Source organism: Zootoca vivipara, chromosome 14, assembly GCF_963506605.1.
Source record: "Zootoca vivipara chromosome 14, rZooViv1.1, whole genome shotgun sequence".
Lineage (NCBI taxonomy): Eukaryota > Metazoa > Chordata > Lepidosauria > Squamata > Lacertidae > Zootoca > Zootoca vivipara.
In genome coordinates this window covers 26414503-26429337 of record NC_083289.1, presented here as the reverse complement: position 1 = coordinate 26429337, position 14835 = coordinate 26414503, and the positions used below count along the sequence as shown (strand labels likewise).

Genomic DNA, 14835 nt, shown 5'->3' with positions numbered 1-14835 from the left:
GGGAAACCCAACCAGATGGGTGGGGTACAAATAAATTATTATTGTTATTGTTATTGTTATTATTATTAAGTCAGAATATATTTTCTTGTCATTTGAATCCACTGATTTGGGTCCTGCCCTCTGGAGCACCAGGAAACAAGTTTGTTTCATATCTTGTCCTTTGTCTCAGGCAGCAAAATGCCTTATCTATTTATTGAAATTATTAGACGCCTTTCACCTAACAGGTCTCACACTGAAGAACATATATATACATAAATACATTATAGAAAAGACAAGAAATCATATAAACATATAGCATATTAGAAAAAGCTGTGCCCCCCATATTAGAAAAATATTTTTTAAAGCAATGTGCCTTGCTTGCTCCTCTCCTGTCTCTACCAGGGGACCAGCCTTGGGCCAGTGCTCTCCAGTAGCATACAATGATGCGCTCTAGCAGCATCAAAAGCAGGTCATGAGCAACAGAAGGCAGTACACTCCATGGGAAGCATTCATCCAAACAAGGCCTGCCCAGCTTGTACAAGTCTACCCAACCCCAACACGATACCAATGGGTGGTACCTCATGTTCTTCTGTGTGGGGAGGAAATGCTTGACTGGATTCCAGCCCCTGGATCAGATCCCCCATCAAAGATAAAGGGGACCTTCCATCTAATCCACCATGTAATATATAAAGACCAACTCCTGTTTCCAAGAAATTACACTGACTGATGTTGCTTCCTGCTCTGCACTGCAACTCTTTTTTAATCAGCTGATATATTTAGTCCCCAGACTCTCGACTCCTGCCAGATTTCGATCCGGGTGATTTGAAAAAGATCTCCATTCCAAACAGGAATTAGTCATTGTTTAGATTTCTTTATGATTCCCGGCTGTTGTGGGGTTCTGCTGGAGTTGAATGAACTCTGTCCTGCAATATTAAATGTGGTTGGGGGCAGGGAATGCATCTCCTCTCTTCTCTCATCCAAAAGTGACTGCAAGCATCCTCTACACTACAGCATGATGTGGCCTAGCAAGGCAATAGACAGTGTCCAAATATTGGTAGGTTTGGGGAGCTGTTTGTTTCTTAAGGGGAACTGCACACTTAACTGGACTGAAGGTTCAGTGCAAGGATGGGGAACCTGTAGTCCTTTGGATGAACTTGGACTCTTGACTCTCATCAACCCAACCCAGCATGGCCGATAGTGATGATGGGCGTTGTAGTCTGTCAACAGCTGGATTGCCACAGGTTCCCAGCATTGGCTTAGTGCATGGGCCCTATCCAGAGGTGCATACACAAGGCACTTGAGATATTTATTATCTGTCCTCTACCAAACCCGACAACGTATTTTCAGTTCATCTTGGTTTAAAATTTAAACCTTTTTTTGAGGGTGGGGACTCATGTGGCCTGTGGCCTGCAAGTTTGCCACCCCTGGTTATATCCAATGCTGGTTCTAATAAGAGAATACCCATTGGAATCAATGGACACGATCAGGGGCGTCTTGCCCATAGAGGCAAGTGGCGCGGGGAACTAGGGCGCCAAGTTCACGCTCAGTTCTGGAGGGCGCCTGGGAAGAGGCAGAGGCTGGGTGCGGCACCCTCGCCCGCCACGCTGAAGCAGCGCTGTGCCCGGAGCCTCCAACTCTGCCCTGCCGGAGGAGCCACCCTCCAGCCGCTGCCCGCCTCCTCCAGCCCCGCAAAGCTGCTGGCAGCAAACCTTGGAAAGGAGGGGGACGGGGCGCCGAAGGAGGCTTAAGACGGCCCAGGACACGACTACAATTATAGAATTGTAGAGTTGGAAGGGACCCTAGATAAATGTTATCTAGTCCAACCCTCTGCAATACAGGAATCTCAGCTGTCTAAATTAGGCCCGTTGATTTCAATGGATGCTCCCTGCGTTGGTTACAATGCATTGCTATTTGGTGCAATACTTTCATGTGTTTAATGTACCGTATCTGGATTACCAATGTTTTATGGATGGTTCCCACCCACCCCCTTATGATTTTATTGTCTAAATTATGCCAATGTGAAGGCTGAATGAATGAATGGTGTAATGTTTTTGGGGTTGGCGCAGACTGCAAGGAAACGGTGGTAATTGTAAGCAATTCCTATGCATACACTCAATTTGGAGGGTTTCTATGCTTGTTTGATTTTTTTTATTATTATAACATATTTTTAAATAATGTCAGCTACAACTGACCATGAAGGACCAACAAAGACAATACAATAATGTGATGTTGCTTCTTTTTATCAGTTACAATTATATGGTTGTATATTATCTTGGTGCTTGACATTCCAAAACGTCAGAACAATACTCCATCGTTCTATACATTATTTTTTTATAGTTGATCTTTATAAATTATTGTATGTCTATTTCAATAAGGTAGCTATATTCTGTATTTTGTTAGACCATTCTGTGATAAGGCTTTAAAGTGTTTGTGATCAAATGTGTGATGTTCAGAAATGGCCAATAAAAGACCTCCTTCTACTCCCCGCCCTCAATTTTTTGTTTCCCTCCAGGCTGGTGGTCGGAGCCCCTTATGAGACCAGTGGGCAACAGAAGACTGGAGATGTCTACAAGTGTTCGGTGAATGGTGAAACCAACAGCACCTGTTCCAAGCTCAATCTAGGTAAACCCATGGGATAAAATCTACCACTATGAGCATCTTTTCTCTATGTGCTCCACTGAAATTGATAAGGGTCACTCAAATGCACACATGTCTTCGCATCCATAGCTACCAGTGACTTCTCTGAGTTGTGCATAGGTAAGAAAGATTGCCACTAGATCAGCTCTTTTCTGTCTTTAAACTCTACCCTTAAAGCCCTAGAACACTTTTCAGTGGGAAGTGAAACCAGCAGGCCTCCATGAAATGCCAATCTTGTTGGATAACATGATTAAAATGAAAAATAGATATGGTAAAATAATAAAAAAGGATAATTCCCTGGATGCCTCTATCCAGGTTTGGGGCAAGTATTGTTTGGTGAGAGAGCCCTAGGAGAGAATTAAAATAACAAAACATGCTGCAAAGCTTGGAAATATAGGATGTTAGACCTTTAAAATACCCCCTTCTAAGTTGTTCCTAAAATTGCCCACTTCCTTTAGCATAGAAAGAGGCCACATGTTTGCTAAGTTTAAAATTGTTTACTTATAAACTCTTCAAAGGTCAGATTCATGTGCTTTTTCCATACAGCAGCAACAAATCACAGGCACTATAACTTAGGTTCCAAAAATGGTAAAAGTTTCTAAATAATTTGCATAGAAACACAAAGATGGCTTGCTTTAGTCCCACAGTCTAAGCTTGGAGCATCCAGCTTAGACCTCCTTACTGGCAGAGTTCACATGGAGGAATATGAGAGAACAGAGAGCATGGCAACCCTTCCTCTTAAGAGGAGGGGAAGTGACCTAGCTAAGCCTGGCAGGACAGCTTACTCTATTGTCTTAACCCCTTCATGCATTAATTAGAGTTAAGCATGCTGGTTAAGCATATAGGTGACCTAACAGCATGGTGGCAACCAGCTCTGAATGTTCCTTTTCAGTTTCAGACTGATGCTGTTTTAGATTGATGCTACCAGTTAACCAAGTTCTCAAGTTCAAAGGGGGAGAGTAAGTGAAGGTGATCTAGGGAGCTGCCTTCGACCGAGTCAGACTATTGATCAATCTAGCTCAGTCTTGTCTACACTAACTGGCAGCCATTATCCAAGGTTTCAGGCAACAAACCTTTCACAGCCCTTCCTGAAGATGCCAGGATTTGAACCTGGTACCTTCTGCATGCAAAGCAGATGCTCTGCCACTGAGCTATGGCCCTTCCTGTAAGTGCACACTGTTTTCAGTTTTATACGTGGTCTGATTGCTCCCCCTCTTCCCAAAAAACCAAGCATTAAAACTGGTACAGTAGAGGGAAATGAAAAGAGTTTGCATAAACACTTTCTGAAGCTCCCTGTTCTACAGCTGTTCCTCCTTTCCACTACATACCTAACTCTGGCATTCTTTTCCCAAGGAAGAGTAACTCTTTCCAATGTGTCGGAGCGCAAGGATAATATGCGTCTGGGTCTCAGCTTGACCACAAACCCCAAAGACAACAGCTTTTTGGTAAGGAATGGTTTGCATGTAGGCTTACAAATACTCTCTGAGTTGCTGTCGTCTTCTGTCATGACAAGCCTAAGACTCGTTTTTAACCCCAACCTGCAACACAGGACCAAGTTTAAAATAAAAATAAAAAGCTACATAGTTCCATCTTTCTCATCCTCTTTCCACCTTCCACCTTCTCTTAAAATAACACATCTAGAGTGGAAATTAACACAGTGGTGGCAATGTGACACACACACACACACACCCCTTTAAATTTGTGTGTGCCCTATCTTTGTATGATACCTGACTCACCCCTGGACGGTTAAGTCCAGCTGAATTCGACCATGGGGTGTTGTGCTCAGGCCAATGATCTACAGCAGAAGTGACTAGTCCCTTTATTTTATTTTATTTTATTTTATTTTGGGTATGAGGGTTGCATTCAGTCTTGGGGAACCTTATGGGGGCCATTTGCCTACGATGGGTTCAGGCAGCGCACATTCTTGTACACACACACACACACAGAGCCCGCCCACCCCCAGTCCTCCTCTTGCCACTCTTCACAGAATCAGTCCAATGACTGGAGGAATCCAATTCAGTTTGCATTTAAAGGCAAGTTTACCTAATTCACACTTTCTGGAATATATGCAAACTGAAACATTAGCAGCCCTTCAAAAATTCGTGCTTCTTTGGATTTTGCAATCCAGCCAAGTAAAGTGTGCACAAATGCATATCCCAGGGTACTGTTTGCATAACAACTCATCTGTTAGACATACAGAAAATGTATTATATTAGGGGAAATCGTTTTGCATAATGTTTGCATATTAGGAGAAATTCGGACTAAAACGCAGGTGACTTTTCAGGAGGATTTTAACAAAAGAAAACCCCTGACTGATGTGAATGCAGATTGGAATACACACACACACACACACACACACACACACACACACACACACACACACAGAGCGAAATTGGCAGATGCATCCATCTCTACTGAGAAGACCACCCCCATCAAGGCTCTGTGCTGGAAGGAGATGTTTAAACTTCACAAGCATTCTAGCCTGTATCACTTTGACTCCCTTTTTTAGCCTTCTGGGCCTGGCTAAAACATCTAAAAGAGACTCCTGGCATGTCCCGTGTCCTGAAGAATTTATCCCGGCAACAACCGACAGTAGCAGTTCTAAAACCTTCCTCCCTGTTTCGTTCCCTCCTTCACACAGGCTTGCAGCCCTCTCTGGTCTCATGAGTGCGGAAGTTCTTACTACACCACAGGAATGTGCTCCAGGGTGAACTCCAACTTCAGATTCTCCAAGACTGTGGCTCCAGCGCTCCAAAGTATGAGAAAGCGTCCTGTATAGACCCTTCTCCCTCTCCCTCCCTCCATCTCTCTTTCCCTCCCTCCCTCCCCCCCCCCTGCCAGACAAGGGTTTTTTCGTCTCTAATGCCTTCAGCACCGCTTTGAGGGAGGGGGACTGGGAAACTCTGCTTGAATGGAAGCAGGACAGCAAAAGGAATTATGTGGGCCGGCAACAGTAAAAATTGCAGTGGCGAAGCAAGGACACCTTTTCCTTCCAGACCCAAAAGAAAGAGAAAAGGACATGTTTTGGATATCTATGACTTTATGTTACAGGGTGCAAAATGCAAACAATGTAGTTTTTTGATAAAAAGAAAAGTTCCTACAGAAGTCTATTGGTGTTGGATCCACTTCTCAGTATGCTATATGTTAGGGGAAAGTTGTTCTAGCTCCAACCTTCTTTCTACTGCTTCTCAAGCAATGCTCCCCCAAGGCCCCTTTATGTTGCCCCTTCCAGAAACTGGTGGAATCCAGGTGTTCCTATGCCATGCCAGAGGGGCACACAGTCTTACTGTAACAATAGGTGTTTCTATGAGTATATAAAGCCGTTAACAACCTGAGACCAGCTTACCTGTGAGAACACCTTCCCCCATATATGCCCACTCAACTGCTTTGGTTGGCAAAACTGGCACTATTGCAGGTCCCAGATCACCCCTGCTCTACATTTGTAAGAACTCGATCTTTCAGTGTGGCAACAACTACACTTTGGAACTCCCTGCCTATTGATATCAGGCAAGTGCCTTCAATAGACTCTTTTTGGCACCTGTTAAAAACATTTTTGTTTAGACAAGCGTACCCGGATGTTAAGAAGGTTGATGCAAGTTTTAATCTGTAGTTAGGCGGTTGTTATTTTAACTTTTCAAAGTCTTAATTTATTGTTGTTATTTTTTCTTGATATTTTTCTCTTTTTTGTATACTGCTTTAAAGGTTTTATTTAAAAAAACAGAATCAATCAGTGTATAAATTTTATGAAATAAATAAATAAGCATCACTATAATTTCTGCAGCTCCCTCCAAATAATCTTGCGAACTGCACTTTGCTGAAGTGCTGAGGCTTTTTGATCCTTCGCCTCCACGCAGAACTGCAGTTCCCAGAGTTTCTTGAAGACTTTAAAACCAATTAAACATGTAATATAGATATAGATATATACCCTTAGGGAACCTCAATAAAGAAGAAACACAGCAGAACCCAGGAGATAAGATTTCAGAACAGGAATGGAGAAAGATTGGCCTAAGATTCAGGACTTTCTTGCTCCAAAGGAGACAAAGAAAAAATATATATTGGCAAGCCTTTATCCGCTTCCTGAAAGTAGCCAAGATCTCTTAATGATCTCCTGCCTGTTCTATTGCAGGATGCCAGACATACATGGATATAATTATCGTGCTGGACGGTTCCAACAGCATCTACCCCTGGGTGGAAGTACAGAATTTCCTGATCAGCATCTTGGAGAAATTTTACATTGGACCAGGCCAAATACAGGTGAGAAAACACATGTGAGGAATTTCTCTCATATCAGCACATCCTCATCTTTTGTTTTATAGCTTTTTCCAAGCTGGCGTGCTAGGAAGCGTCACCCTTGCCAACGCACTGCGCTTTTCTTCAAGAATCAGTCGGATATTGTTTGCAGTTAAAAGAGATGCTACCCAGGACAAAGCAAAATGCATTGGGCTGCTTTGGGCCAGGGAGCAGGCAGGGGTATGGCCTCTGGCAAAAGACTTTGCAAAAGTCAAACTGTTATGTACTGAGCTGAATCCTAGAACAATAGGATCCAGAATGCAGCAGTCTGATTGGTCTGCAGGAGCCACCCAATCCAGCTCCAGATGGAAGTGAATCAGTGACCTGATTGGCCTGCAGGAGCAGCCAATCAGGCTTCTGGAGGAAGTGAATCCGGAACCTGACTGGCCTGCAGGAGCAGCCCGGAATTAGCCAGTCACAATGGGCCCATTGTGTAAATAATGTATATATAGCAGACGTTTGGGGGGAAGTTTCATTCGCTATTTTACAAGCTGCAATAAAGAGCATGAAATCAGTACAGGACTCTGAGAATATTTCACAATCCTTTGGGATAAATCATAGAATCGTGGAGTTGGAAGGGACCCCCAACAGTCATCTAGTCCAGCCCCCTACAGCACATAGTTAAACTATGGAACTCCCTTCCGCAGGAGGCAGTGATGGCCACCAACTTGGGTGGCTTCAAAGGAGGATTGGACAAATTCATGGAGGAGAAAGCTATTGATGGCTACAAGCCAGGATGGCTATGCTTCTGAATACCAGTTGCTGGAAACGGCAGGAGAGGAGGGCGCTCTTATGTTTGAATCCTGCTTGCCAGTTTCCCACAGGCATCTGGTTGGACTCTGTGAGAACAGGATGCTGAACTACATGGGCCACTGAAATGGTCCAGCAGGTTCTTCCTATTTTTTTTATCACAGGCGTAATATGTGCAACATATTGCATGTAGAATCGTAGGACTGTAGAGTTGGAAGGCCCGTCTGGTCCACCTCCCTGCAATGCGGAAATCAAAGCTAAATGCAGGAATCGTTTGCATAAGACTGCCTGTTAAAATAAATCATGACAGGTTTGTTCAGAAATCGGAGCTTATTCTTAACATGTTGTGTGTTGTTCACATAGCAATCTGTGCTATTAAGCACTTCATTTTACTAAATATGTATTGTATGAATGTTGTATCAAAATATATTAAAGCCTGTGTAACCAGATATTTTGGGGCTTTAATGCCCATCAGCCTGAGCCAGCATGACTATTGGTCAAAGGTGATGGGAATTGTAGTCCAGCAACATCCAGAGGGCCTTTGGCTACCTTTGCCTTAAAGGATCCACAAACCGTATTCTCCTTCTTCTTTTCCCCCATTCCAGGTTGGAGTCGTCCAGTATGGAGAAGATGCTGTGCATGAGTTTCATCTGAATGACTACAGGTCTGTGAAGGATGTGGTGGAAGCCGCCAGGCACATTGAGCAGAGAGGGGGTACAGAGACCCGGACGGCCTTCGGGATAGAATTTGCTCGGTGAGCAATGTGGGACAACCAGCTTCAAATAACCAACATGCTTAAGTCTAATTAGTGCATGAAGGGGTTAATGCCATAAAGTAAACTGTCTTGCCAGGCTTAGCCAAGTCACTTCCCATCACTGTGGGAGCAAGGTAATCAAGCTTATTTTTACCCTGATGAACTCAGCCTCTTTTGAGTTCCTGGACTTTCACCACTGTAACTAAGCCAAGTTTTACTGCCTGCGCAACTTTTTCTGAATGCACATGAATCTGACCTTTAAAGGATTTGTAAGTAAACCATGTTTAACTTGCTGAATATGTGGTATTTCTTTATGCTAGGGGAAGAGGGAAGTTCTGGAACTCACAAGGGTATATTTTAAAGATCTAACAACCTGCATTTCCACTCTTTACTTTTCTGCATATTTTGTGATTTTAAATCTCTGCTGAGGTTCTCTCACTGAAGAGTACTTGCCCCAAACCTGGATCTTGGCATCCAGGAAGTCTACTTTCTATATACCTATTTTCCCCCTTCAAGATCTCCCAAAGGACATTCTTGTGCATGGCTGGTATCTTTTCGAATGCATGAGGTTACTCCATTGTAGTTTGGATAGCTTTAAAATTACATAACCGAATGAATCTTCCTTGTCCTATCAAACACAATTACTTTTCAGCAGCATCAGGTAAACAAAGTGAATGGCTCTATACTAGTAATGGGACACTTTGATTTCAGTAAATCCCTTGCCTGAATGAAAGGGAGCTGGGATGTAAGACTGGGTGGATATTTCAAATTCAGTTCCCCTCAGGTTCTCATTTTTTCAGTCTTCAGTTCCCCACACTTGCAAATCAGCTTGTGGTTTTTTTCCTTAAGTCTTCATGAAAATTTCTCCACGTTATAGTACACATTTCTACCAATATACACATTATTTGCAGAGCAATTTCCCCTTACATAATGAATAGTTGTATGTTGCCTTCACTTGGTGTGCTCACTTTGCCCAAGTATATGCACTTTAGTACACGGCACCTGATTGCAGTGTGGTATAACGGTTAGAGTGCTGGACTAAGACATGGGAGGCCAGGGTTCAAATCCCCACTCTACCATGAAACTCATTGGGTGTGACCTTGGGGGCCGGTGATGGCCTCTCAAGCAAACCTACCTCCCAGGGTTGTTGTGAGGGTTGAACGAGTAGAACCACATATGCCATCTTGAGCTCCTTGCAGGAAAAGGTGGGGATATAAATGCAATGAAATAAATAAATATAACAAATCAGAATTCTCCCCCATCCCTAGATATAAGGCAACTTTGGCATGCTTCGGTTCTGAAACATTCATTTCAACCTAATAGAAATGGTTCTTTATAGATCTTAGACCATCTCTTTCTCACTTTTGTCTCTCAGTCGCCATGTTTCTTCCCCAAGATGCTTCTTCAGCTCTTTAAAAAATCTCCATAGAAACAAGACCAGCCATTGTGAACATGTTATGATAGTCACACTTCATCTGCAAAGGAAACTTCCGCAGAACCATAGCTGCCAAGTTATCCCTTTTTTAAAGGGATTTTCCCTTATGCTGAATAGGTTTCCTCGCGAGAAAAGGGAAAACTTGGCAGCTATGCGCAGAACTGAAATCTTAACTCCCCTGAATCTCTTTAATTTCAGCACAGAGGCATTTCAGAAAGGCGGGCGCAAGGGTGCCAAGAAAGTGATGATTGTCATCACAGACGGAGAATCACATGACAGCCCCGACCTCGAGAAGGTGATTGAAGGCAGCGAGAAAGATAATGTCACCAGATACGCTGTTGCGGTGAGTCTCCTTTTGGCACCACCTACTGGGAGTTTTGGCCAAAATTGCTCCAGAGTGAATGTAGAGTCAGGATCGGGCTCTCCACTGGTGAAATCATCAGTGCTGGTTTTCAGACATTCTACATTTGAGGATTGTATTCGACATTTACTGTACTTGACTGGATCTTGCAGAGCTTTCTGGAGTGTGTTCAAAGGTGCACACGCAAAAGTTCAAAAGGGAGCCAAACTATGTGTTACGCTCAATGTATATCTAGCAGTTCCATCTCAGTTTTCCCTTTCATTAATTACACATAGTGGGGGTTGTTATTATTATAAAGGGCAGAGAGGCAATGGTTGCTTTTGCACATAATGCTAAGCTATGGTTTGCTCAACAAACTATGAGTCACTGCACAGAAAAGCAAACAAGCCACGCTTTTTCCCCTCCAAAGTTTTACTATCTTACAGTCTCTCCTGGCCTAAACCCTCTGTAGCTTGGCGAGCATCCAGGGCGAACTGGCCAAACAAACCCTAGCTAAGCAAGGGTATTTGGTTCAGAGGTAATGCCAAACCATCACTAAAACAAGCCACACTTTTGTAATCCAGCAACATCATGGTCTTGCCAGAAAACAAACCATGGTTGAGGCTGGGTTCAGACTTTCAAAGAAACCTCACTTTGGCTAAACAAACCATGGCTTAGTATTTTTTTTCCCAGACATAGAAGTACTGTACTGTATAAGACGAGGGTTTTTTCTTCAAAAAGTATGTAAAAAATTGGCATTCGTCTTATACATGGGTAGTGGATCTGGGGGACGTGGGATTGGTTGGTGCTGTGACCCGGAGATTGTCAGTGGTTATTGGGTGCATTATTGGTGGCTGTTGTTGATTGGCTGCCTCTGCAGCAAATGGGTGGGCGATTGGCTGCTTCTGCCGGCGAGGGGACAGACAATAGGTGGGTTTTGCGATGCGTGTGAGAGGCAGCGTAGCTCAGGCGGGTGAGCGATTTTTGCAATCCTCCCTAAAAAAAAGCTCATCAACTGTGGGCAATCTCCTCCCATTTTCTTAATTTTGAGTCCTCGAAAAATAGGGGGCATCTTATACACGGGGGCGTCTTATACACGAAAAAATACGGTAAATTCACTTTGGTGCCAAAGGTGTGGCAGGTACATGGCATTGCTGGTAGAAGCCCCCAGTTTTAATCCCTAGCATTGCTAGATTTAAAGCATTAGGGATAGGAGGCTTGGAAAGGCCTTCTTCCTATAGGAGCCACTCCCAGTAGACCTGAGGTGGGCAGGTTCAGCTCTTTAGTGCTGGAAAACCTGGCTGACATTTGTTCTAATTCATTGGCGAAGAGTGGGATTCTCAGAGGGAAAGCAGTGAGACGAGCAGAAATCTGGATGAGCCCTTAACCTCGCACTGGAATGTTCTTGACAAATGCCTTTTATTCTGCCAGGGGAAATATGAGGCACATCTTTTTTGCTTTCTAATACAGGTTCTTGGCTATTATAACAGAAGAGGGATCAATCCTGAAGCCTTCCTGAAAGAAATCAAATATATAGCAAGTGACCCAGATGAAAAACATTTTTTTAATGTCACTGATGAAGCTGCTCTCAAAGATATCGTGGACGCTCTGGGGGAAAGGATTTTCAGCTTGGAAGGTGAGCTGCAGAGTTTGCTACTGCCTCAAGTTTCTCCATCTCACCTGCCCCGCTTTTGAAAGGCATGTCACACTATAGTCAGTCCTTTTTACAGCAGAGGCAGGGAGAAGATAGATGGGGATCTATTGACAGATCTTTCGGTTACTTGTGGTTTATTCATTTCATGAAATTTGTACACTGCTTGATTGTAGAAAACCTCAAAGCGGTTTACAAGAAAGATAAAACCATTAAACTACCACTTAAAAAAATTAACAGCAATAATATAAACCTTTGGAAATGTTACAATGACAATAGACTAAAAAGATATTATAATTCATTTCAACTTTCTAAACATCTGGGTAGGCTTGACAAAAAAATGTTGCTAGCAGCCACTGAAAAGAGTACAGTGAAGGGACTTGCCTGAGATCAATAGGCAGGGAATTCCAAAGTGTAAGTGCTGCCACACTAAAAGTCTGAGTTCTTATACATGCATCATGCCTATTATGTGGCACTCCCAATTACTTGACAGTAGCATCAATTGGGTGGTGGTGGGGGTATCTTAACTGGATTTCTCTGTGAAAGAAGGTAAGAACTTGTTTCTGGTACAGTGGTACCTCGGGTTACAGATGCTTCAGGTTACAGACTCCGCTAACCCAGAAATAGTACCTCGGGTTAAGAACTTTGCTTCAGGATGAGAACAGAAATCATGCTCTGGCGGCACGGCAGCAGCGGGAGGCCCCATTAGCTAAAGTGGTACCTCAGGTTAAGAACAGTTTCAGGTTAAGAACGGACCTCTGGAACAAATTAAGTTCTTAACCGGAGGTACCACTGTACTAAGAATGGGGGGGTTTATTTAGTGTGCATTTTAAGGTAAATCTATCTAATTTGCACTTTCTAAAACAAAGCACAGTCATCCTTCAAAATTCTCCAAATTTTGTGATGTAGTTCTGCAGTCAAGTACTCTGTAAAGCTTGCATAAAAATGCATATAGTGGGGGGGAAGCATGCCAAAATATGTATTAAGGGAAATTCTTTTGCAGAAATGTGCATATTGGGCACAGTTGCATGCAAACGTGTATTTCACTAAAACACCAATGAATTTTTATGAGGGCTTTTAAAAATGAAAATAAAACCCTCTAACTGTTGCAAAAATGTGGAAGACTAAATTTGAGACAGCTCTTACCCTCAGAAATATTTAGTCTCTTCCTAATATTTAGTCAGAATTTCCTTTCTTGTCATTTGACTCTTTTGGTTCGAGTCCTACTCTCTGGAGCAGCATTAAAAAAGCTTGCTCCATCTTCCGCATGACGTGACACGTATTTGAAGGTGGCTGTCAGCTGTGAAGTTATATGGAAGTTTGTTCCAGATTTCAGAAAGCATAGGTTAAAATTTGATTCATGCAAGTTCACCAGTGTTCTACTTGTGAGTCGAGGACCCGCCACCCACTTGAAGAAAGAAATACCGTACACAAGGACACAATGTATTTAGGTTAATGGGCGGGAAAAGCCACAACTTTTATTGGTTATAGCATGTGAGTGGTATTGGCTTAGGCCCTGGATCAAACAAGCTTCTGTATTTTAATGTTTTGTTGGAAGCCGCCCAGAGTGGCTGGGGGAACCCGGCCAGATGGGCGGGGTATAAATAATATATTATTATTATTATTATTATTATTATTATTATTACAAGCTATACATGACTCCACCCCGCTCAGCGGGGAGTCATTCAAGGGTTAACAACCAGGAGGTGGAGCTTGTTGATGCAAATACAACTCGTGCCATGGCCCTAGCCACCAGCAAGGCGTTGGACAGGATCCACGACCGCCGGATTCCTTTAAAGGAATACCCAAAAGTGGAGGGGTAGGTGATGGCCTGACCCTTGTCCTCCAATACACCACACATATTCCAATGCCTAACCGCCAATACCAGAAAAGTTGTGACGATTTGCTACGAGGTAGGCGAAACACCAAGAGGCTGGAGCCAATTAGCCAAATGGATAAAAATTCCTACCTCTTGGGCAACCAAGGCAACCAACCGAAGTCCATAGCAAGGTCATGAGCATAGATATGACCTAAAAGGGAGGGCGCGCGGGAGATCCGATGAAAATCCGGCGCAATGAGGGCTCAGAGCTGCCGCAGCCGCTTAAGTGTGGCTAAACCCCACCCCCAGAGCCAGCCGTATTGGCTGGCTGCAGGGGGCACGGCGTGGCAGCTGGGACAGCTAAGGCAGGAGGCCGAAACGCATCCCCCCCCCACCAGTGCGGGAACTGGCTCCCGCTCACAACCCCTCCGCTCTGGAAGGAGGAGAGGCTTTCCTGTTCTGTCAATTCCAGACTCCTAATTCTCCGAACTGCAGAAATTATGTACCAAGCACTTAATGCTGTAAAATTATGCTGGGAAGCGGTAGTTCATTATTATTATTTTTCCTTTCCCATTGTCTCTATTTGGCATCTGACTGTTCCCCCCCTCACCCCATGGAAGGTGTCTGACAATTCCTGAAATGCCTTTCCCTTTTGTCTGCAGGCACCAACAAGCATGAGATATCCTTTGGCCTCGAAATGTCCCAGACGGGATTTTCATCCCATATTGTGGAAGTGAGTGAATAACACTCTTGTTTTTGTCATTTCCCCGCCATGATTCATGTGTCTTTGGCATGTGGCTGGTGTGAGTGAGCCTGGAGAGCTTTTCGGTTGTGATGGATGGGGGCATCTAAAGGCCCCATGTATGGTAGCAGATGATACCTGGGTTATTTATGCACCAAAAGCTGGAAGCCGCTGAGAATTCGCAGCTCCTCCGTGGGCCAAAAAAGCTGATTTCCTGATGCAATTTGAAACAAAAGCATTGAGCGAGGGGCCAGGAACGTCCAGATATGTTTTCATTTGGCTCCTCGTGGAAAGTGATCCCAAGGAATGGCTCCTCCATTTATTTCTGAGAATGTGTTGACTGAAAATTTAGATGAAGCCATTTTTAGTATATATATTTTGCCATCTCTGGGCTGGATTGTTCTTGGCAGCGTGGACAAGACTTCCTAAGCCTGACTC

At 43.7% G+C, this 14835-nt stretch overlaps 1 protein-coding gene across 3 annotated transcripts in view; it reads left to right on the top strand.

The window, feature by feature from the left end:
* ITGA11 (integrin subunit alpha 11) overlaps positions 1 to 14835 on the top strand; it is a 100262-nt gene that overhangs the window by 32450 nt on the left and 52977 nt on the right. For 2 of the 3 annotated variants that reach the window (XR_009558515.1, XM_060282367.1), the window contains exons 3-10: positions 2492 to 2601; positions 3970 to 4061; positions 5258 to 5372; positions 6743 to 6870; positions 8262 to 8410; positions 10044 to 10188; positions 11656 to 11821; positions 14318 to 14388. Coding sequence is in view for 2 of the 3 variants with exons in the window: in XM_060282367.1 (XP_060138350.1) it covers positions 2492 to 2601; positions 3970 to 4061; positions 5258 to 5372; positions 6743 to 6870; positions 8262 to 8410; positions 10044 to 10188; positions 11656 to 11821; positions 14318 to 14388 (976 nt within the window). In the remaining variant the exon portion in view is untranslated. Of the gene's footprint in view, positions 1 to 2491; positions 2602 to 3969; positions 4062 to 5257; positions 5373 to 6742; positions 6871 to 8261; positions 8411 to 10043; positions 10189 to 11655; positions 11822 to 14317; positions 14389 to 14835 lie in introns of those variants that run through there. The other variant, XM_060282368.1, reaches the window with a different exon arrangement.